This window comes from Erpetoichthys calabaricus, chromosome 5 (assembly GCF_900747795.2).
Source record: "Erpetoichthys calabaricus chromosome 5, fErpCal1.3, whole genome shotgun sequence".
Taxonomy (NCBI): domain Eukaryota; kingdom Metazoa; phylum Chordata; class Cladistia; order Polypteriformes; family Polypteridae; genus Erpetoichthys; species Erpetoichthys calabaricus.
Genome location: NC_041398.2, coordinates 222,773,493 through 222,796,811, shown reverse-complemented (window position 1 = coordinate 222,796,811; position 23,319 = coordinate 222,773,493). Strand labels below are relative to the sequence as shown.

Here is a 23,319-nt window from a genome sequence, read left to right as displayed (position 1 = left end):
TTCTGGACAACTGTCAAGTCAGTAGTTAGTTGGTTAGTTAGTTTAGTTTATTTATTTATATAGCGCCCTTCACAGACAAAAGGTCACAGAGCGCTGAACAGCAAATACAGTACAAATACAACAGTTAAAATACAAAACAATTAAAAACAATGAATAAACAAACTGGAACTATTCAGCACTGATTAAAAGCTTGTTTAAAAAGAAATGTTTTTAGTTGTTTTTTAAAAGAATTAAGAGACTCGACTCCACGCAGACCACAAGGCAGGCTATTCCATAGTCTTGGTGCCACAGACTGAAAGGCATGATCCCCACGGGTTTTTAGCCGAGTGCGTGTGACAACGAGAAGGCCCTGTTGCCCAGACCTTAGAGTCTGGCAAGCTGTATGGTGTTGGAGCAGGCTGGTTAGGTACTCAGGAGCTTGTCCATGCAAAGCTCTGAAAGTAAGTACCAAAACTTTAAAATTAATTCTATAAAACACTGGGAGCCAGTGCAGTGTATGCAAAATGGGGGAGATATGATCACTCCGGCTGGCACGAGTTATGAGTCTGGCAGCTGCATTTTGAACTAACTGAAGGCGTGAGAGAGAGGACTTGCTCAAACCTGTAAAGAGAGCATTACAGTAATCAAGCCATGAAGAAATAATAGAATGAACAAGCATCTCCAATTCTGATTTTGAAACAACATTTCTTAGTTTTGAGAGATCAGTAGTGTTCCCCATGATTGTGTGGCCTACTGAACCAAACTGAGAGACCATTTAAAGGCTCAGGACACCTTTGCAGGTGTTTTGGGTTATTTAGCCAAGTGGAGTGTGACACCATGAGTCTACAATACTGAACTTTTTAACAATATTCTCATTTTCTGAGATACTGAATTTTGGGTCTTCATTAGCTATAAGCCATAATCAGCAAAATGAAAAGAAGTAAACACTTTGAAATATATCTCTCTGTGTGTAATGAATCAATAATATATAAATTTCACTTTTTGAATTGAATTACTGAAATAAATTAACTTTTCGATGATATTCTAATTTATTGAGATGCACCTGCTACATGGAAGCCACTTAGAGTTTGTAAAAAGGTGCCTAAAAGACGAAGCCCCCAAGATTAGCATTATGTATGAAGGAAGCCAGGCACCGCTTTTCACCTCTGCAATGCCATTCCAACAGTATTAGCCCTGAATTAACTGGGACACTGTGCAAGTTAAATTCAGGGCTAATACTAAGAGTGCCGGAGAGCTGGCTGAATCATGGGTATCAAATGAAAACATCATTAACAGACACTTGGACATGAATCCAGCATAAGAAGGCTTAAAAAGAAGAACATCCAAATAATAAAAAAAAAACTTTATGACCAACACCTTCTGAACCCCACCTTATTAATCCAACCCCACCCTTTCATTTGCTATATATTGCCTTTGGTTCCTATATGTCTAATCATTTTCCTCAAATGATGACAACCGGTAGGTTGTCAAAAGCTTACAAATAAACTATTTTAAGATATGTGACTCGTCTTCTCCCTTTGTAGATTTCTAGCTATTTATATATATATATATATATATATATATATATATATATATATATATATATATATATATATATATATATATATATATATACACACACTTATCATATATTCATATTTATATGGTGCTGTCTCCCAGCTCCAGATGATCAGACTTGAATCCCAGGCTAGTCACTTTGTACAGCTGCTCCATTACCTCCAGGCCAAGGTGTGTTTTTCTGTATGTATCCTAAAAAATGTTCATGTAAGATTGATTAGCAACTTTCCACACCATATCCTTCCAATAAATGTTTCATTTTTATTTAATACACTATTTTTTTAATGTTAGTTTAATGATGATAATAATTACATTGATACAACATTTTTCTAATCATAAATGGTGAGGGACCAAGCACCACCAATGTTCAGCATCCAGCTGGATGAAATGATAGCAGCCGTTTATGTGCCAGTACGCTCGTCACACACTAGCTATTAGGTGGTGGAGGGGCGAGAGACAGACAGACAGTCAGACAGAGTGGATGATTAGGGGGAAAGAATGACCAGGCCGTAGTAGGCAATTTTGCCAGGACATCAGGAAGCACCTGCTGTCTCATCTGAAGGCTGGCATAAATTTTTCCTGCCCCCTGCTGACCTCACCAGCATCTCTGAAATTCTTGCGGCAAAGTTGTGGGGATGTACTGTATAAATAAATACAATAAATAGAGTAGCAGAATATAAATACATAAACAGCACAAATACATAAATAAATACAGTAAATATTAGTTTTAATAAAAGTAATGTTCAGCTCAGTTAGACATAAACCAGCAGGCAGGATCATGTTACTTGGAGTTCAGTGACCTTAAGCGAAGGCAGAATTGGAAACGGGATGCTGGATGGCTCTCATCAGACATCTGGTTGAGTAGATGGTATGACGCTGTGAAAGGTCAGCCTCAATGATTTCAGAAGCTCTGCGGACAGTTTTTGGTGAAGTTTGCAATCATCTCAAGTCAAGTTGCCAAACCACAATGTGATGCATCTGGTCAGGACACTTTGAATTGGGCAGCAATAAAATTCAGTAAAATTTCACTAGTGTTTTGGTGACATGCATTTAATGACATGTACTGTATATACGTAATTCAATACTGAATTAAAGCAAACAGGTTTTACACATATCACTAAAATATGACCATGCAAACTATATGCTTCAAGGAAAATATGCTTGATTTTAACCTTTAATAAACCGGTGCCGTCGCTCATTAATGGGTTCGCTTTCACTCACGAAAAGACTTCATTTCCCATCATCCAAGGCACTGGAAGTTCGATACAATCCCCCGCGAATACATCCAGGAAGTAACACAACGGCGCGTCATTTGAGACTGAAGAAACTGCGTCCTGCAGGCGTTTTCAAACTTGCTCAAACAAGGTCGGTTGATAATTTCTAGTAATTTTTACTCTCTCTCTCTCTCTATATATATATTTATTTATTATTGTTATTATAATTATATATTTATTTATTATTATGACATGTACGATTTTAATACGTGTGTTATGTTTAATTGTTTGAGCTTTGAGTTGTGCTTTCCGCATATCAGTCAATTTGCTAATCATTTTAGGCCGAATATGAAATTTGAAGTATTTACAGTTCAGGAGTATGAGACATTTGTATTTAATGCATTGCACTATATTTTTCTTTTGGACTAGCAACTTTCATTATGGATGTTACTGGACTGGAGGATTTGATCGAACACATTAATGCTAAAATATCTGCCGTCAAGACGATCTTCCAGTTGAAGAGCCTAAGTATAAAACCATGTGTTCACTCTATTTCAGTTATGTTGTAAAAAAGTAATGGAATTGAAAGACGTAAAGTTTCAGTTGTTGCTTATTATTATTATTTATTTATTTTTGTTAGAAATGGCCCAGGGTACGGAAGCGTAATAGGGCCACAGAGAAGAATGTCGTTTACATTCTGCTTTAATGACAAACTACAAGATTAAAGTCGAAATAGACCTTTTTTTTTCTTCCCTGTTTCCCTAATACGATTCCGTACCAGGCAATTGTTGCATTGCTTATCTTTTGGTTGTTAAATTTAGTTAATTGTACTGAAATATGCTTCATTTAAAAGTAAATTATTTCATTGTTTTATATTTTTAGCCAGTGATAATGAGAAAAGGCAAGTTTTGAAGAAACTAAATCAGGACATTCTTGTCATTAATGAATTTTTAAACAAACTTGAAGCCCAAATATTTCATCAAATAGAGACATTAAAATCACTAAAGGTATTTTCTTTTTTATTTTCCGTTTTTATGATTTTTTTTCTGTGAAATTCGTGTTTGTATGTTTATGGTATCACTTTGATTAAAATAATGACACAGGTGTTTATGTATTTATTATTATGTCATCAGTGTTATTTTTTTTTACCCTGTAATGGACTGGTACATTGTCCAGGTGTTATTCCTGCCTTGTACCTAATTATTTCCAGGATAGTCTCTAGCATCCCCACGAAATAGCTCTTCAGAAGTGTGTTAAGAAAACGGATAACGGGTTACTGGAGTAATGCATTGCTTTGGGTTTTAAAGTATAACCATATATTTGTATGTTGTTTCAGACATTTATACATTATAACGTGTAATAGTCACATAATTAAATAAGAAATAACATGCTATTTTTGTCTGCTTTTCACATACTATCAGTTTTAAGTTGTGTCCAAATCAGAGATGACTGGTTGCAGTGTGGCGATGTCCAATGGTAGACTGGAGGAGATTTTACCTACGTCAGAAACCAGATGGTCATTTAATTTATGGAACTGGCATATTACAAAAGATAAAAAAATATTTATAGGCTATCACAGTTACAAAAAGGTCTATGATAGAGTGATCTTGAGTGGATTGTGGTTTGTTTCCTGTACAGTATATATACCATTTATATGAGAAGAGAAGATAGCAAGTTTGTCTTAAAATGAGTTTTTATATTGTATTAGATATTTGCAATAATTGATGACTGTAATGTTTCTTGCACTTTCAGTTGATCGTTGCAAAACTTTAAAACACAGCTAAGCACAAAAGGTATTTCTCCTTTATTCATTAAGAACTGAGTTTTACTTAAGGTGAAAGAACAGAATGCATTACATAGTAATTCCCAGTTAAAAATTCTGCAACATTAGGTCATAATGTTAGATAGATAGATAGATAGATACTTTATTAATCCCAGGTGTTGGCACAATTATATAACATTTATAGGTGTATGTATTTCTGTGGTTCCTCTAGGAGGCATTTTATTTTGTGGCTTACATTGTCCTTTTTATTGGGAACTACAATTTCTATAAATGTTTTAAACTGAACATTTTTTCATCCCTTTTCCTGAGTGCAATTTTCCAATCAAATGGACTCAAAAAGTTGGAGTATATCATTGCAGAAATATGGGTAAAATTATGCATTCACTGCAGTGTATATAAACACACTCATTGACTATGTTGCTTAGAACTAAGAGTTAATCTAAATTAATATATTTTTACGTATGGGAGAGAACTAGAGTAACCAGTAAAAAAAACTCCCATAAACACAGAGAAAGTATGACAACTACTGACAGTCAGAGATGGAGCCCAATTAAAACCCACATCCATGGAGCTTACACAGCCAAAGACAAAATTAAACCTGAATCTGTAGCACTTTCCTGCTTCCATAAGCAACACAATTGTGAAGTCAAATTTGCCCGGTGCTTATCATTTCATGATTACTTGATAAAACATTGTTCTTGGAAGCAGATGGTGAGACTTGTTTTAAATATGTTCCTGACTGTGCATTGATAATTTGCCAAAGTTTTATTTAACTGAAAAGCACAAAAATGTATTGAAATATTGGAAAATGATTGTATCAAAAATCAATATATATGTCATTTAGTATAAGAGTTGTGTAGTTATAGATGTAAACTTTTGATTAAAGGCAAGGTCTCTGTAAATAGTTTTTAAAAGCATCTTAATTTTAATGGTTCACAATTTGTAACATGTTAGTAAATGTAGGTTTTGTAATTAAAATACATTTCTTTCATGCAAAGAAATCATCTGTCATTTTTAATTTAATTGTAATTTATGTTGATCTCTGTTTAATCTCCAATTATTTAACCTCCTTGGCGTTATGCTCTAGTGTGACTCAGGCTTGGAATTCTTATTAGAGTTACGCCCGAGTTGGACTCAGGGTGACGTGTAATAATCTGCTTTATATTGTTAAGCCCGTAAAACTCTCAAAGCAGTACTCTGCTGTCATCTAGTGGATAAAATAACATGCTGCAAAAAATCATAATTATTTGTATGCATTCTGTTACTTTATGATAACTCAATACTTGTGAATGAAGTGGAGCCATCAGCCAAAAACACAATGGTGAACGAAAAGCTATAAGGCCTGTTTTAGAACAAACTAAAGAAGTGCTGGAATCAAGCAATAGTGATAACGATGTGAATAAAACTGGCATCTGTTCAGTAGATTACAACCTGTCAAGTTTAGCCTTCACCTCCTTGTTGCCCATTTACAGGTAACCTCGGCCTAAAGATATCTGTTGACCATGGTTATCTAGATTATTTACAATTTGTCAGTGATAGTCTGATGGAGAAAATAGTTGTTGAAATGAACCATTATGCTGAGCAGTGTCAGAAAAGTACCAGTAAACCATTTGCTTGTTACAGCCACTGGCAGCCTGTCACTGCAGACAGCATGTTGGTATTGTCAGTTTTCTGATACCACCGAGCATAGTGGGAAAACCAGTCCAGAAATGGTACTGGTCCACAAACTGGTTGTTGCATGCACCCATTTTCGGCAAAGTTAGGAGTGTTTTTTACTTGTTATGAAATGCTTCCATTTCATTAATAACAATGACTGTTATGAAGCCACCACTGAATGTGTAGAAACTGTGATATGTAACAGCTTCCATCATAAATATGCTATAAATGTTTGTTCCATATAAGTATGTCTCATGGGTTACAAGGAAATGCTGTCGTGGATGCTGTATATCACATCCAAACATCACATCCAGTACATCATGTGTGCTGTGCTCTGCACATCTGGAACTTGATACAGTACACCAGTAGGGGGACCATGCAGAGTGAGTTAGTCAGTACAATCCTACCAGTCAGGCACTGACATTCAGCCCTGTCATTTGCAATCAACAGAAGAAATATTACACAGTAATGTTTTGACATCTGCTCAAACACTGCCTATGTGTATTGGTGGCTGTTTCAAAAAAAGTTACACAAAGCATGTATACTAAATCTGCTTCAGTACAGCAGTGGACATTAGATATACTTTTCATATTGTAATTCTGTTGACATTTTGGTATTTACTCTTTTTTTTTTTTTTTTTTGGAAAAACATTTAACGCTTTTAGCTTGTTTCTTCGGGGTTAAACCTAACACAGAGTGCTACACATTTCAGTTTATTTCTGTTTTGTACTAATAATAGAAGCACTTGGGCTGCATTTTTTTCTGATTTGTATGTATTCCATTATGTGCTTATAAGCACGTTCAAGCTTATATTTATTATCATATATACATGGTAAAGTGAAATTGATACTTAAATATTTCAAGCAGACTAGTGGCAATACTGCAAAACACACAACATAAGTAAAAATACAAAGATTATATGCAGATAAACTGAAACATTGTTTCATAATTGTTTTAGGATTTAAGTACTTAGCAGAGAGAGGAAATGATTTGATTCTGTTTTTGAAATAGTTAAAATGTAATGTTGGTCTTGTCTATATAACTTATTTTTAGACATAGTGTTGCTTGTAGCAGACCCAAATATTCAGGCAGATCAACTACAGTACCTTCTTTGATTAGCAGACTAGGCAGTTTATGATGGAGTATTGCTAACTACCTGAGTGTAAACCATTCAAAAAAAAAAAATTCTACAGCAAAGGTTTTGTATCTGTAAATATATTGGGAGCTTGTTTGTGGGGGAGTGTGTGTGTGAGAGAGACTATGACTATCCTTAAGGAGGCGGCATGTTGAGGACTGTACCTTGTGTTGGTGTGTCCTGTCACCCAACCATGGACAAGATTATTTAGGCATGTTATGTAGCATATTTGCACCTTTTGAGTAAAATAATAAAGTTGCTAAGCCTCTAATACTGTGTAGTGTATCTTTCATATTGTGGTTCTCATTAATCATGTGTAATGTGTATATGGCTTAAACATGAAAGCATGAAATGTTAGAATCAATGTAAACAATTTTTTTAACAGGATTTAGAGGAGATATATGGAGAAGACATGAAAGAATTAGTTTATTTAAGTGAACATATTCCTGCTCACATGCCTAAGAAGTGCTCCCGTCAAAGCATGTAAGTTATCTTCTTAGTATAAATGAGCCTTTTTTTGAAAATCTATGAGCAAAGTTTATAGACATTTGAATTTTCATTCCCAGGTTAGCTCAGAAAGCAGCATATCCCCAAAAATTACCAGTTATCAATTTCTGGGTGTGGATGTGTATAAAAAGGCATTATTTATCAACATAGCCAGCTTGCTTCTCCATAAACATCATCCATCTCTCTGCAATCTTATTATTGCCATCCTAAATATTTTTTGTTATGCTGTATGTGCACCACTTTGAAAAAATGCCATATAATTGTTTTTACTATTTCATTTACTCCCAATGCAGTACATTAAGGAGAAAAATATATTTCACGTTAATGAGAAATTGGGGGGAGATCAATAAGTCTGATAGAGAATTAAGGAATTATATGATTGGAATTATTAAGATGCAGTTGAGGATCTTCATCTGTAAAGAGAGCTGGATTTGATGAGAAAATTAAACACGTTTGAAGCCGAGATAGAACTTACAATAAAATAGTTGAAAACTGTTATGAAGAACTATGTACAGTAGGGGGTATCCAGAGTAAAAAGAATTAGAAAGTTGTTGGTAGCTATATTCAGAGAAATAATAGTATGTAAAAATGGTAATGGCCAGGATCTTACACTTGACAATTTGGATGAAATGTAAAGACCATTAACATATAATTATGAAATCCCAAATATAAATATTAATGCTCATGCAATTGCTCATTTTTAAAAAATAGTCATTGGAAGAGTGTGGAGAGAAAAAACAGCTAATGCAATGTTTTATGGATTTTAACATTCAGCATAGTAGCATGAAAGATGGCAATAGTTAGACTAAGGATACCAAATGCTTATTTGTAATTAGGTAAAGAAATATATTAGTTTAAACCTGGTTAAATGTATACATTTCAATAAGGGACTGAGTCAAGGCAGGAATGTTCTGACAGGCATGAAGTTCAGAGCAGTTGTGCTGTTATGGCAGACTCAAGAAAAACTGCAAAGTGACAGTATTCTTAACAGTAACACAACATTGGAGAACATAGTGTTAAATGTTTAGCGACACAATAAAGGAAAAAAAATGTAAAAACGCATAATGATGCTATGTATGGCATTTACAGGGAAGTAATTGTGCAAGCAGAACCCAAAGAAACTAAGCCTGAGAAAAAAATATCTAAACCATGGAGCAATATTAAAGAGATGGAGTTTATTACCATGGCTGAATTTGAAGAGATCCCAGGGTAAGGATGTTTTTTCTTACCTTTTTTCTTTACATATAACAAGACAAAGGCTATTGTTAAGAACCCTCTACGTAAATACAAACCTTTCACAATTGTTTTAGCATTAAATGTTTTTTAAAATACAATTCTACTTGATTTGGATTAAAGCAAAGTTTTGATAATTATTTACCTAATGTTTTCATTATTGTAACTATAAAAAAAAAAAAAAACTTTGTAAATAAAGGATGTGACTTAAAGTAAAAATATAAAAGGTTACACTGGTTGCATCATTTTTAAAACTGAAATTAACAGTTTAAACTATAAATACTAACAATACACCCCAAACTATTGGATATTGATGAGCTGGTAGATTAGATCATGGCTTGGAAAATGCCCAAATTATAACAAGTTGTGCACATATTAATGTTTGTGGTATTATTTTATGCACCTAAAGTACTTTATTGTGATATAAGAGCTCAAATTGTATCTTGTAAGATATCCTGACCTAATCAAATTAAATCTACCACTGATAATTTTATGCTATTTAAAATGTGTTATCAGTAGCTCAGCTCTACAGGAAAGCTTAGTTAAATTGCTACTTTTTAATAGTAGCCTACTTTACGGCTAAAAATGATTTGTAAACACTTAATCTGTTATGCTCATTGGGGTTTTTGGAGCTAGTGAAATATGTTTCAATATAACATCTAAAATATGATGAAAGCAAGTAACGTACATGCAGAATACAAGTAGTATTGGGAGCAGCTCAGCTGAAGTTTAAAATTAGAAGTATATCGATATGGCACATTTTAATTCAGATAAGCCAATCCTGTGGAAATTCTGTATGAGCTGGTAGACAGGGAGAACCAAACATCTGATAATATCTTTGAGAAACCTTGAGGAGAACAACACAGCAAAGTATAAGCTTACAGGAATTTGGAAGTAATGAAGCAGAAACCAAAGGCCACTTTTCCTTACACCCCAAAACAAATAATTATGTTTTCAAAGAAGAATGTGTTATTTATATTTTACTGCAATGTAAGTAAGTCCATTGCAGGGCATAATTGCGCACATAATCACTCAAATTTAAGTCTCGCACTGCATATTCACCTAACAGAATGCTGTGGACTGCAAAAGAAAAACAAACTTTAGTTGAAATACTTGAATATGAAAGAACAACGAAGCAGCTTAATACTTCTAAAAACGCTGTGTGCAAGCACGTTGCTGTTAAGCTTTAAACAAGCACACATTTTGTTGCAAGGACGTCCATTGCACAGATAGCCACACAGTAAAAATATTCGCTTGACGAGTTCCTGTAATGCAGGTGCACAGATGAGGTCCTCGGCAACTAGCATCACCATACTGTATGTTGACATACTGAACCAGTGATGTGCGGTGAGGATCATGGATGGTGAGGCACTGACTCTTCAGAGTCAGAGTTACAAATATCCATCCATCCATCCTGTTCCGCTTATCCAAGGTCGGGTCCCGGGGGCAGCAGCTTGAGCAGAGATGCCCAGACTTCCCTCTCCCCGGCCACTTCTTCTAGCTCTTCCGGGAGAATCCCAAGGCGTTCCCAGGCCGGTCGAGAGACATAGTCCCTCCAGCGTGTCCTGGGTCTTCCCCGGGGCGTCCTCCCGGTTAGACGTGCCCGGAACACCTCACCAGGGAGGCATCCAGTAGGCATCCTGATCAGATGCCCAAGCCTCCTCATCTGACTCCTCTCGATGCGGAGGAGCAGCGGCTCTACTCTGAGCCCCTTCCGGATGACTGAGCTTCTCACCCTATCTTTAAGGGAAAGCCCAGACACCCTGCGGAGGAAACTCATTTCAGCCGCTTGTATTCGCGATCTCGTTCTTTCGGTCACTACCCATAGCTCATGACCATAGGTGAGGGTAGGAACATGGATCGACTGGTAAATTGAGAGCTTTGCCTTACGGCTCAGCTCCTTTTTGACCACGACAGACCGATTCAGGATCTCGCTACCAACCCTGAGAGGGCACTCCACCCTTTTCCGGCTGAGGACCATGGTCTCGGATTTGGAGGTGCTGATTCCCATCCCAGCCGCTTCACACTTCGCTGCGAACCGATCTAGAGAGAGCTGAAGATCACGGCCTGATGAAGCAAACAGGACAACATCATCTGCAAAAAGCAGTGACCCAATCCTGAGTCCACCAAACCGGACCCCCTCAACGCCCTGGCTGCGCCTAGAAATTCTGTCCATAAAAGTTATGAACAGAATCGGTGACAAAGGGCAGCCCTGGCGGAGTCCAACTCTCACTGGAAACGGGTTCGACTTACTGCCGGCAATGTGGACCAAGCTCTGGCACCGGTCGTACAGGGACCGAACAGCCCTTTTCAGGGGGTCCGGTACCCCCCACAGGATTCCCCGAGGGACACGGTCGAATGCCTTTTCCAAGTCCACAAAACACATGTAGACTGATTGGGCAAACTCCCATGCACCCTCAAGGACCCTGCTAAGGGTGTAGAGCTGGTCCACTGTTCCGCGACCAGGACGAAAACCACACTGTTCCTCCTGAATCCGAGGCTCGACTATCCGACGGTTACAAATATATGAATCCAAAAGAGTATCTTATTCACCATTCACCTGGCAACATGCACATTGACTACTGGTTATGTTTCATATCTCATCAGTCATTCTTTACACACACATAGTTATGAAATTTATAGCACAGATCAGTGGACAAATTTATTTTATGTTATCATTTAGTTTTTTTTTTACTTTTCAAGATGACATGAGACCGTATGTCCCTGTATGAAGTACAGTCATGGTGCCAGAGAAGTGCTGGACTTCCACTAAGTACTGATCCAGGTGGTCCTGCACTGAAACTCCAAGACTCTTTTCTTCTTCTTGCACGCTACATTTGCTTTTATTGTAATCTGCACTGTAATAAAAGTATTTCCACACGTTACTTTCTCGCTTTCTGTCCACAAAACTCGCCATCGTCAACCACACGTGCTTACTGCTTCAACCTGACGAGCCAAATGTACTCAACAAAAAACAGTCCTTTACAAAAGTTGTGCCATTTGATTATAGTAAGCCCAAGGTACAAGATCGCTGCATAGTGAACAGTATAACTGAACGCTCAGGGCGACCTACAAACAACCCCTCTGCATGACTGAACCGGATTTAACGAAAATGCTATTGCTGTTTTTTTTTGTTTTTACTCAATTTTCTTTCTCGTTTTAGTTCGTTCACATATCACTAATTTTTATTTAGTTTTAGCTTCTCTGTTTGCCTTAATTTCAGTTCTCGTTCTTGTAAAATGAAAAACAATATTTTATGTTCTAGTTCTCGTTTTCGTTATGTTCTTTTTGGAGATTTTTCTCATACACTTATTAAATTTCTTTCTCTCTACTTTGTATTTTAACTAATGAATAACTGTGCAGTATCAGTATATTGTGGTTCTTGCACCTGAGGCTTGTAATTAGTAGTTTGTTTTTAAGTACGTGAACTGTTAGACCTATAGATCTAAGGTGATGCATAGTCTTTACTAGTTTGTTTCCATATTTACTACCATAATTTTGTTTTTTCTAAGAATCATACTTTATTTTGTTTCAAAGAAAAAATTGATTGCATAACCTACTTTTGATTATGTGTTCTTTGGAATGTTTGTTAAGGACTAGTAGTTTAACATGCTTTAAATTATATTTATTCAACAACTTTCAAAATTTTATTTGTGGAAAAAATGTTGCTATGGCAGATATTTCTAACCATTGTTTACTGAAGCCTTTGAAATATAGTGTATACCTAAATCTAAGTATATTTTGCACAAGAAATATAAGGATAATTGTGTGTTCCATTTGTCTTGCTTCATATCCCTATTTTACATTTATCAAGGTACATGAAGGGCCGCTTGACCTATCCCCAGGTTAATTCTGTAATCCAAGATTTCAACAAAGCAGTGGTGGGAAAATATAAGATAATGCAGCTGCCAGTCAAGTCACTTAACAATGCATCACGTAAACTTCTTCAGCGTTTCAAAGACGAGGAGTTAAAGACCACTAAAGGTAAGTATTATGTATAACTGGGGTTGGGCAATATAAAAAGATGTTGAGGATATATTAGATACATTTTTACTTTTTTTTTTTTGAGCTAACTGTATTCACTCAACAAATCATTGCTTACTCAACATTGTGTAGTAAGCACAAATTAGCACTGTCATTTGAGAGTTTGCATTACATCATCCTGCCAGTGTACAATTGGCCTTGCTATTAAAATAATCCATCAAGCATGTGTACAGTGGTGTGAAAAACTATTTGCCCCCTTATTCTTTTGCATATTTGTCACACAAAATGTTTCTGATCATCAAACACATTTAACCATTAGTCAAATATAACACAAGTAAACACAAAATGCAGTTTTTAAATGATGGTTTTTATTATTTAGGGAGAAAAAAAATCCAAACCTACATGGACCTGTGTGAAAAAGTAATTGCCCCCTTGTTAAAAAATAACCTAACTGTGGTGTATCACACCTGAGTTCAATTTCCGTAGCCACCCCCAGGCCTGATTACTGCCACACCTGTTTCAATCAAGAAATCACTTAAATAGGAGCTGCCTGACACAGAGAAGTGGACCAAAAGCACCTCAAAAGCTAGACATCATGCCAAGATCCAAAGAAATTCAGGAACAAATGAGAACAGAAGTAATTGAGATCTATCAGTCTGGTAAAGGTTATAAAGCCATTTCTAAAGCTTTGGGACTCCAGCGAACCACAGTGAGAGCCATTATCCACAAATGGCAAAAACATGGAACAGTGGTGAACCTTCCCAGGAGTGGCCGGCCGACCAAAATTACCCCAAGAGCGCAGAGACGACTCATCCGAGAGGTCACAAAAGACCCCAGGACAACGTCTAAAGAACTGCAGGCCTCACTTGCCTCAATTAAGGTCAGTGTTCACGACTCCACCATAAGAAAGAGACTGGGCAAAAACGGCCTGCAGGGCAGATGTCCAAGACGCAAACCACTGTTAAGCAAAAAGAACATTAGGGCTCGTCTCAATTTTGCTAAGAAACATCTCAATGATTGCCAAGACTTTTGGGAAAATACCTTGTGGACTGATGAGTCAAAAGTTGAACTTTTTGGAAGGCAATTGTCCCGTTACATCTGGCGTAAAAGGAACACAGCATTTCAGAAAAAGAACATCATACCAACAGTAAAATATGGTGGTGGTAGTGTGATGGTCTGGGGTTGTTTTGCTGCTTCAGGACCTGGAAGGCTTGCTGTGATAGATGGAACCATGAATTCTACTGTCTACCAAAAAATCCTGAAGGAGAATGTCCGGCCATCTGTTCGTCAACTCAAGCTGAAGCGATCTTGGGTGCTGCAACAGGACAATGACCCAAAACACACCAGCAAATCCACCTCTGAATGGCTGAAGAAAAACAAAATGAAGACTTTGGAGTGGCCTAGTCAAAGTCCTGACCTGAATCCAATTGAAATGCTATGGCATGACCTTAAAAAGGTGGTTCATGCTAGAAAACCCTCAAATAAAGCTGAATTACAACAATTTTGCAAAGATGAGTGGGACAAAATTCCTCCAGAGCGCTGTAAAAGACTCATTGCAAGTTATCGCAAACGCTTGATTGCAGTTATTGCTGCTAAGGGTGGCCCAACCAGTTATTAGGTTCAGGGGGCAATTACTTTTTCACACAGGGCCATGTAGGTTTGGATTTTTTTTTCTCCCTAAATAATAAAAACCACCATTTACAAACTGCATTTTGTGTTTACTTGTGTTATATTTGACTAATGGTTAAATGTGTTTGATGATCAGAAACATTTTGTGTGACAAACATGCAAAAGAATAAGAAATCAGGAAGGGGGCAAATAGTTTTTCACACCACTGTATATATTCTCATCTGTACAAGTTACATTACCTGTAAAATGGGAGTGGAGAGGGTGTTTACTGGGGAATGCTGTATGAATAAGAACTAAAAGCTTTTGCTAACTGCTTGTTAAGCCATTAGTCAGAATTTCTCTTTCTAAGTGTTGTACTAATCTGTCATATTGAATCATGCCTGCGAAATTAATATGGATTTGGGATTTTTTCTTTTATTATAGGATTGTATTTTATAGTTGATGCTGACATTAAAGAATTTACACAAATGAAAGTAGACAAGAAATTCCATGGGATGCTGAACATATTACGACACTGCAGGAGAATGCGGGAGGTTAGAGATGGGGGGCTTGTTCGATACATTGTACTGTAAAACTCTGGAATTCAGTCAATGTAATGTATGTCTTCTACAAGCACTACCTAAATTGCCCCAAACCCCTGTGTCTCATTTCATTTTCTTATAATTTACAAATATACTGAATTTTATTAGCAGTAAATCTAAGGTTGTTTCATCTAAAGGTTTTATGAAGCAGTAATGCAGAGTAAACTGCATGTAGTAGCAATAAAATTTAATTTACTGTTTTGAGTTCTTCTAGTCAAAGTTCTTTCTTATCCTAAATGTTAAAGATTTACAAATGTATTGTGTTTACTGCTCCAAAATTGCAATGTAATACTTATTAACATTCTCTGAACCATATTGTTGTTGCTTATATATGTTTTGTATTTCAATATATCATTTATTTTTCCTATTTATTCTGTAAAATGTTTGGTCATATTTGGGTTTTTTGAGAGCTTAAATTAAAAAATAATTCTCAGCTCAGCCAATCATTTCATTGGAACTAATATAAACAAAATTTTATGTTAATTGTGCCAACTTTACGTCCGTAATCCATTTCACAGTTGACCCAAGTAGTAATTGTTAGCTTTTTTGTTTTAAACGTTTTTTTTATACTTGTTTTTATGAAATATACACTTTTTTATACACCATTTCTATGTCTGCTTTTTTGACAAAACAAGATTCTGCATGATAATTAACTTGAACAGAGTAGATTGTGTTTATTTTTTGTTCAATGTTCTTTATCCTAGTCTCATTTATAATAGTCTTCTTGGAGGTACTGTTACGTTTGATGGGATATCCATTCATCGCAAATCTAAGCCATTTAAGAGCTGTCAATTAAATTACCCTGCATGCCATTGGAAAAACCAGTGCAGATACAGTAAGCATGTTTAGTCTTCCTTCAAATAGGGCTTCATTCGGGATGTTGAATGCATTTTGCCTTTGTGCCATGCATAGTTTATAAGAGTTTTACATGCAGTTATTTTTAATTATTTGAACATTGCTATGGGGTGTGAATCAAATCTGCATTGCATACAGGAAATTTCCTACCCCAGTACCCCCTAGAAGTGACAGCAATTACATTAATTTTTTTTGAAAATGTTACTATTTACATGTCATGGAAAGAAAATCACCGTTTAAAAAGCACTTTGATATTCATGTTTGAGGCATTTTTTTAGTGGCACAACTTATTTCTGATGTTTACAATAGTTTGTAAAATTCTGAATTGATAACTTACTATCCAGTCTTTCAAATAATTTATTTATCCTATTTTAACCTTTAATAAATGTTTCATTCATGTATAGCCCAAAAGCCAAACTTTCAATGTGGAAACAATGCATCAGTAGAGTAATACAAAACCATCTACAGAATATAAAGTAAAAAATGCCAAGAAAATATATATTTTAATTTTTTTTTCATCCACACAATACTGTTTTTCCTGTCTGAATGTAATTTTCTGCAGCTTTAAGACAATTGAGCATAAGGCTGTAAGTGTGAAATGTTAATTTAAAACATTTAAGATATTTAGCTGAAATATAGTAGACATATAGCTTACATGGCACGGTAGTGCACAGTGATTAGTCTTGCCATTTTACAGATCCAGCACCCTTGGTTAAAATCCAGCACCCGGCTGTCTGCATGTAGTTTGCATGTTCTCTGTGCTGGATAACTCTTATCCTTCTACATTTTGAAAGCTGTGCATGTTTGGTTAAATGGTACCACTTCAGGTGTGAGTGGACCTTGTGAATAACTGCTATGCTGTCCTTGCCCTTTTCCTGCATTGTGTGCAGTGCTGCCAGGATAAGCTCTTACTCCTTGCTCAACTGAAATTTGAGTGGTTTGAGAATAACAGGGCCTATTATTAGTTTGCTACTGAACATAACACAAAGCCAAAGGGCATTTCTAAAAGACCATATGAGAAGATAAGGGTGAATTGCATTGTCATGGTGAAAGGTGTTTTACAAAGTCATTTCTTTTCTGGTAAAATGTCCCTCTTTTCCAATTTAGGTCACTGCTCTGGGTACCCACAGCTGTGGGTATATCTTCCATCGATTTTCTTATAAGTTATTCTTGAGCATAATTTGTTTCTATGCGTCACTGAATTTACTTTTCAGATTCAGGTTTAAAAGTATTTAGCCAACCATAAATATTTTAAGGGAACAATGCCACAAATTGTCAGCAGTTGTTTTGTCAAATAAAAAGGAGTAAAACTAAACAAAAATTCACAAACAGTCCATGTTAATTCTGGGGCCTCATGCATAACGCCACGCGTAGAATTCACACTAAAACGTGGCGTATGGACAAAAGCGGAAATGCACAAAAAAATCCAGATGCATAAGTCTGTGCATATGCCAACTTCCACGTTCTTCCTCTACGTAAATCCCGGTCAGCGTGAAAAGTAACGCATATGCACACGCCTGCCGTCCCACCCAGACTCCTCCGAGAATTACGCCTCTTTGAATATGCAAATCAATATAAATAGCCCCTTATGTTTTGTGTTCTGTGAAAAGACAATGGCAAATGTACAAGAGAAAAAGAATTTCAATGAATTCCAAGTAGAAGCAAGGAAAAACGTTCTATTTGTTGGTTTAAGCAGTGATATTAACAACAAAAGGAAGTTGATCGAGTAACAGAGTGGCAGAGAAACTCGAAAGTTCAAGTTCAGAATGTCGCAAACTGCCCGAAATAAAAAAGAAGTGGTCAGATATCAAAGTCGCCATGAAAAGGCGAGTCGTAGCCTACCGTCTGAGTGTCATATGGAAGCGTATTAGGTAGGCTATAAGGAAAAGAAAAACAAAATAGGGACACAGTTGGAAAAAAATGTCCAAATGTCAACTTTAATCTCGAAATTTCCGCTTTAATCATTTCCATTTAATCATGTTTCTTTCTCCAAGTAACCAATCGCCACACAATCAGCTCTGTAATAGATGCTAAGCCATCTGTAATCTTAGAACACTGATTCTTCAAAACGTTTATGGAACATTGAAATATCTTTGTAGTACATGTTTAATTATTCCATCCAGGGTCGCGCCAATCCCAGCAAGCGTACAGCACGAGGTAGGAACAATCCCTGAACGGGGCACCAGCTCATCGCTATCACTGTCCACTGTGTCCTCACATTTTTATTAACAATATACATTGTTTATACAGATAAATTTTAAACTTCATTTAATGTAATAAACATACTTTACTGCATTTCATATAAAAAATGATTTCAAGAGCTCCACGAAGATAGCGCTTGGAAATCTGAATCGACTTAGAAGCCAGTCGTCGTCATATGTAAATATGTGCTTTATAAAGTGACTCAGGTTGTGCAATATTATAACTGTAGCGCAAGTTTGCAGTGAAGTGATTGTACTTACAAGTGCAAACAGTTCTACCAGGATCAATTGATGGACTGATTGAGTGTGTTTAGAGCTCTTGGGATGAAACAGTTTCTGAACCATGAGGTCCCTACAGGACAGGCTCTGAAGCGTTTGCTGTACTGTATGGGCGAAGTTCAAATAGACTGCGCATGGCTGAGGCAGCGTGTGCTAGATGCTGTATCCCGATAATTCTCTTTCCGATCAGCTGCTGTAGAGCTGATTCCACACTCAGATACGGTGGGTTAAATACTCCGTGGTGCACTGAGAGTAACAACGCTAAACAGCTATAGTATTTGGAATAGTTTGGCCATTCTGTGCACCACTGTATGGTTACGGGTTGATTGCAATCAGATGCCATAAACGATATGCGGTTAATTTCAGTGTATTTGATAAAGCCGTGTCGGGGATGTGAATCTAAAAAATAAATGGAAACCACACAGGAACAGTAGCACTGCTTTGACACTAGGTGCCGCCAGTTTGCAAAACCGAGCAGAAAACTTGTGTACGCTATGGTTTGACCAGCTTTGAGAATGTGCGTGGCTTTACGGCAAGTTTAGTTTTTATACATCGTGATGTGAGTGTGGAAACGGGCATATGCAACATTTTTGTGCGTACACACTGTTTATACATGAGCCCCCCTGGAGTTTTTGTTTTGATTTTAGCACAAGAATATACTTTATATAAAGCAGAAGCAGTTTGAAATCCTAGTTTAAGTAATTCAGGATTCACAGAAATTGGTCTAAATCCAATCTAGAAAACCTAGGTTTAGCCAAACCTGCGTTTCCAAATTACAGAAACAGATTAAGACAGAATCATGTGACCCGTGAACCCAAAGATACGGAAAACTTTCTAATCCTGCTTTTTTGAATCTGGCTCAGCATTTGGCTCTTCCAGAAAGAAAGACTTTAAATCTAACTCCAATACTGGGGCAACCACTGCTCTGAATCTAACCCACTAAAGCAGTTTTAACATAGAGGATTGACACTTGGAGGTTGCAATAATCAAAGAGAAGAGCATCCAATAATAAGATCAAAGTCTAAAAATGTCCTGTCTAGAAATGTTGCTGTTATTATTTAAGATACAGTGAAAGCTAATGTAATGGTGAAAATCAATCAACAGAAAAGCACAACTCCTGCCCAGGAAAACATAATCCGACTCCAATTAGACATTCTAGTATGCCCCCAGTTGTGTCTCCGTGATCGTTAGTTTTATATCTGAGATTTTAATATAAGTAACCTTCTAGAACGTGACATGTTCAGTGTCACACTTTGTGGCCTTTAGCTGATACCGATTCAATTCATGGATGCTTCCTATATTAATGTAAGCCATACATTTTATTATCTAAACTAAGCACAGGCTTTAGGAACCTCTAAAACTTGTTTTTTTGTCTTCTTTTTTATTTAGTTGAAATTAGATAGCTAGGATTGCTGAGCTTGTTGGGCTGAAAGACCTGTTCTTGTGAAAGTTGTTATAATGTTCTTAAAATACTTGTATAAATTGAAGATAAATACAGTACAAATAGCTATTAAAGTGGAGGTAAATCACCTGTAATGTTTTGTAGTGACCAGTCCAACTGCATAAGTTCATCCTTATTATTTGCATTTATTTGTTTACATTAATTTTATCTGTATCTATTTATGTCACGCAATCAAAGTGCAATGGTTAGTATATGTCTGTAGTTTAAAGCCCAAACAGTTAAGTGGCCTGCTGTAGGGTCACATTGTAACCTGTAACACTGGCCTTGCCAATTTACTATCTAGAACTTTAGGTCCTATAGTACACAGGGCTTTAAAGTTAATTTTAAATTGCTAGATCAGCAATTGCTCAACCTGCAGCGGAAAGAGGAAAACAACCATCCGCAACTCGCAATAATCTGATCATATTCAGATTTTGAGCTTTTTCAAGAGGTCTTTCTTCTTGTGGAATTCAGAATAGTTATTGTTGCCCTTTAGGATAATTTTAAAATTTTAATCTGTCACATTTGTTAGCATAAAATACTATTGAAATAAATATTGGGTCAAGATATTGATTACAAAAACTATACATTTTTTGCACATTTTTCCTCATAGATGATCACTTTGGTACAGCCTGGCTGTAATTGCCACAGGTAGGAAGTACCTATTAACATTCATGCCCATTCACTCCTACTAAGGTAGTTAAGAGCTGCGGTAATAAACCCACACAAACTCTCAAAATGAGACACTTGAAACTTCACAGAGATCAGACCCTGTTAACCTGTAAGTGTTACAAGCTCCACTCTGTTTCCAGCAAACAGTACAACAAACATAAAAAATATATATGTATTTGGTAGTAATTTAATATTGTTGATGGCTAGTGTAGTGGTTAATGCTTTGGGCTTCAAGCCCTAAGGTTGTGGGTTCAAATCCTACTACTGACACCACTTTTTGACTACAAGCAAGTCACTTGAACTGCCTGTGCTCCAATTGGAAAACCAAAGAGAAATGTAACCAGTTGTATCATAAATGTTGTAAGCTGCATTGCATGAAGCTGTCAGCTAAATAAGTAAATGTAAAATGTCAATGTATTGTAAATTTTATGTATTTTAGTAGACCTAAAAGCAGGGGCTCATGTTGAGAATGATGGCAGATTTCTGCCTATAAGAAGCTTCTACTTTTCTCAAGCTTATTCCAGAGCACTGGATGCATTCCCTATAATAACATTACCTTTGGACTAATGCAACAGAAAAACAGTAATCTTATTTTTATGGTGCATTTTGTAATATATATATGTTACGTAGACAGGAGAGCTACATTAGAAGTCAAGCGATAGATTCCACTTATAAATTAAGGCACTATTGCAAAGGCTAAAAGCACTTAAAATCCAGTCATCCATCCATCCATTTTCTGAACCCACTTTATCCACTGCTGCTGTGCAGAAGCACTTAAAATACTCAACCTAATTATCTGTTTTAAGAATACAAAAGTGGTTGATTCAGAAACGCATTAAAATTGAAACACAGTGTAAAGTAAGTAACAGGAGTTACCAGTAATGCCCAATAAATATCCTAAGCAAATAAGCAAAGTTTCTTATTGATTTTTCACTGCTGCTGGGTCCTCCAGGCTTTATATTCTCGGTCGAAGCGAGATCCAGAAGTGAAGACCTGAGTTAGTGTTGTGTTTCTGAGTGTCGGAGCACCAAAACAGCATGGGCCTCTTAAGAGAGCAAAATAACCTTAACCCTTTGCGGTCGTTAGGCCAGAAAACTGGCCTTAGTAAAAAGTGCGCTATAGGTCGTCAGGCCACCGCTGGTGGCCCTGCAAGTTTCTGACCGATTTGCACAGTCGCCTGGTCGAGAAAAGTGGCCTGTGTTATTCCTATGTGCTTGAAAAAAATAACTGCTGTAATTATTGGCGTTTTTTCAATAATTAATTACGACTAATGTAGCGTGACGTTGAAAATTAAATACGACTGCAAAGGGTTAAAAATGCCCACTAGCTGAGAACCGTCAAAACTCGGGTAGTAATAGGGCAAACTCAGGATCTTTATAAATAAAAAAAGGTTATTTTTCAAAAATACCCAAGCATTGGAAGCTCTTTGCAGCACAAAAAGGCAATAAATAGTCTGAAACAGAGAGACAATCCAAAGCCAACTAGTCTCAATACAAATATTCAAAGAGTGGTGAAAGAAAGGAGCAACAAATCCAAAGAATCGCAAAAATGAACAGACTAAGACACAAAAACTCCCAAGCATATTGAAATGAACTACAGGGATACCCTCTGCCTTTTTAGGACAGTAGCTTGCAGGGATGGGTAGCTTTGCATTGCCCATCGGGAGTAACTCAGTGGCAGAATTAGTGCAGGTAAATCAAACAACTGTTCTTTTACAATCAAATGTCAGCTTTTGATGTCTATGTATTGTTGGAGATACAGTCGCTGCCATCCAATGGTATGACGTTTGTGTGTGTGTGTGTGTGTGACCTACTGAGTCCGAGCTGAGGACCCAAAAATGAGGAGGGTGATATTTACCAAAGGTGGCCTCGCACCTCTCATAATCGATACATCGTACAATAATGTGCTTGGATTTGTTTTGATCAGGAGATCCATCCATCCATTATCCAACCCGCTGAATCCGAACACAGGGTCACGGGGGTCTGCTGGAGCCAACACAGGGCAGGAAACAATCCTGGGCAGGGTGCCAACCCACCGCAGGACACACACCCACACACCAAGCACACACTAGGGCCAATTTAGAATCGCCAGTCCACCTAACCTGCATGTCTTTGGACTGTGGGAGGAAACCGGAGTGCCCGGAGGAAACCCACGCAGACACGGGGAGAACATGCAAACTCCACGCAGGGAGGACCCGGGAAGCGAACCCAGGTCCCCAGATCACCCAACTGCGAGGCAGCAGCGCTACCCACTGTGCCACCGTGCCGCCCATCAGGAGATTCATCCTGTAAGTAATGATGTGTCACTTGTGGATATCTGCTGTTGTTTTATGAAGTACCCTAAGTTCTTGTCTATAAGCCGCGGCTTATCTAAGGAAAAAAGTTGTGAAAATGAAAAAATAGAATATCGGCTTATACATAAAACTGGCTTATACAGTAATCCCTCCTCCATCGCCGGGGTTGCGTTCCAGAGCCACCCGCGAAATAAGAAAATCCGCGAAGTAGAAACCATATGTTTATATGGTTATTTTTATATTGTCATGCTTGGGTCACAGATTTGCGCAGAAACACAGGAGGTTGTAGAGAGACAGGAA

General features: G+C 37.0%; 1 protein-coding gene across 1 annotated transcript; it reads left to right on the top strand.

Moving 5' to 3' along the window:
• The first annotated feature begins 2,814 nt into the window (after positions 1 to 2,814).
• Positions 2,815 to 15,685, top strand: ska1 (spindle and kinetochore associated complex subunit 1). Its single transcript, XM_028802583.2, has 7 exons — positions 2,815 to 2,922; positions 3,201 to 3,299; positions 3,654 to 3,778; positions 7,730 to 7,827; positions 8,941 to 9,060; positions 12,899 to 13,068; positions 15,121 to 15,685. The coding sequence occupies exons 2-7, from the start codon at positions 3,212 to 3,214 to the stop codon at positions 15,267 to 15,269; spliced, it is 750 nt and encodes a 249-aa protein (XP_028658416.1). The 5' UTR covers positions 2,815 to 2,922; positions 3,201 to 3,211; the 3' UTR covers positions 15,270 to 15,685.
• Positions 15,686 to 23,319: the final 7,634 nt, after the last annotated feature.

Bases quoted from the DNA above. Each gene is read 5' to 3' on its own strand.
- ska1 (XM_028802583.2), top strand. From the start codon at position 3,212: ATGGATGTTACTGGACTGGAGGATTTGATCGAACACATTAATGCTAAA. The intron at 3,300-3,653 runs GTATAAAACCAT...TTATATTTTTAG, and splicing joins CTTCCAGTTGAAGAGCCTAA to CCAGTGATAATGAGAAAAGG. The intron at 7,828-8,940 runs GTAAGTTATCTT...TGGCATTTACAG, and splicing joins AAGTGCTCCCGTCAAAGCAT to GGAAGTAATTGTGCAAGCAG.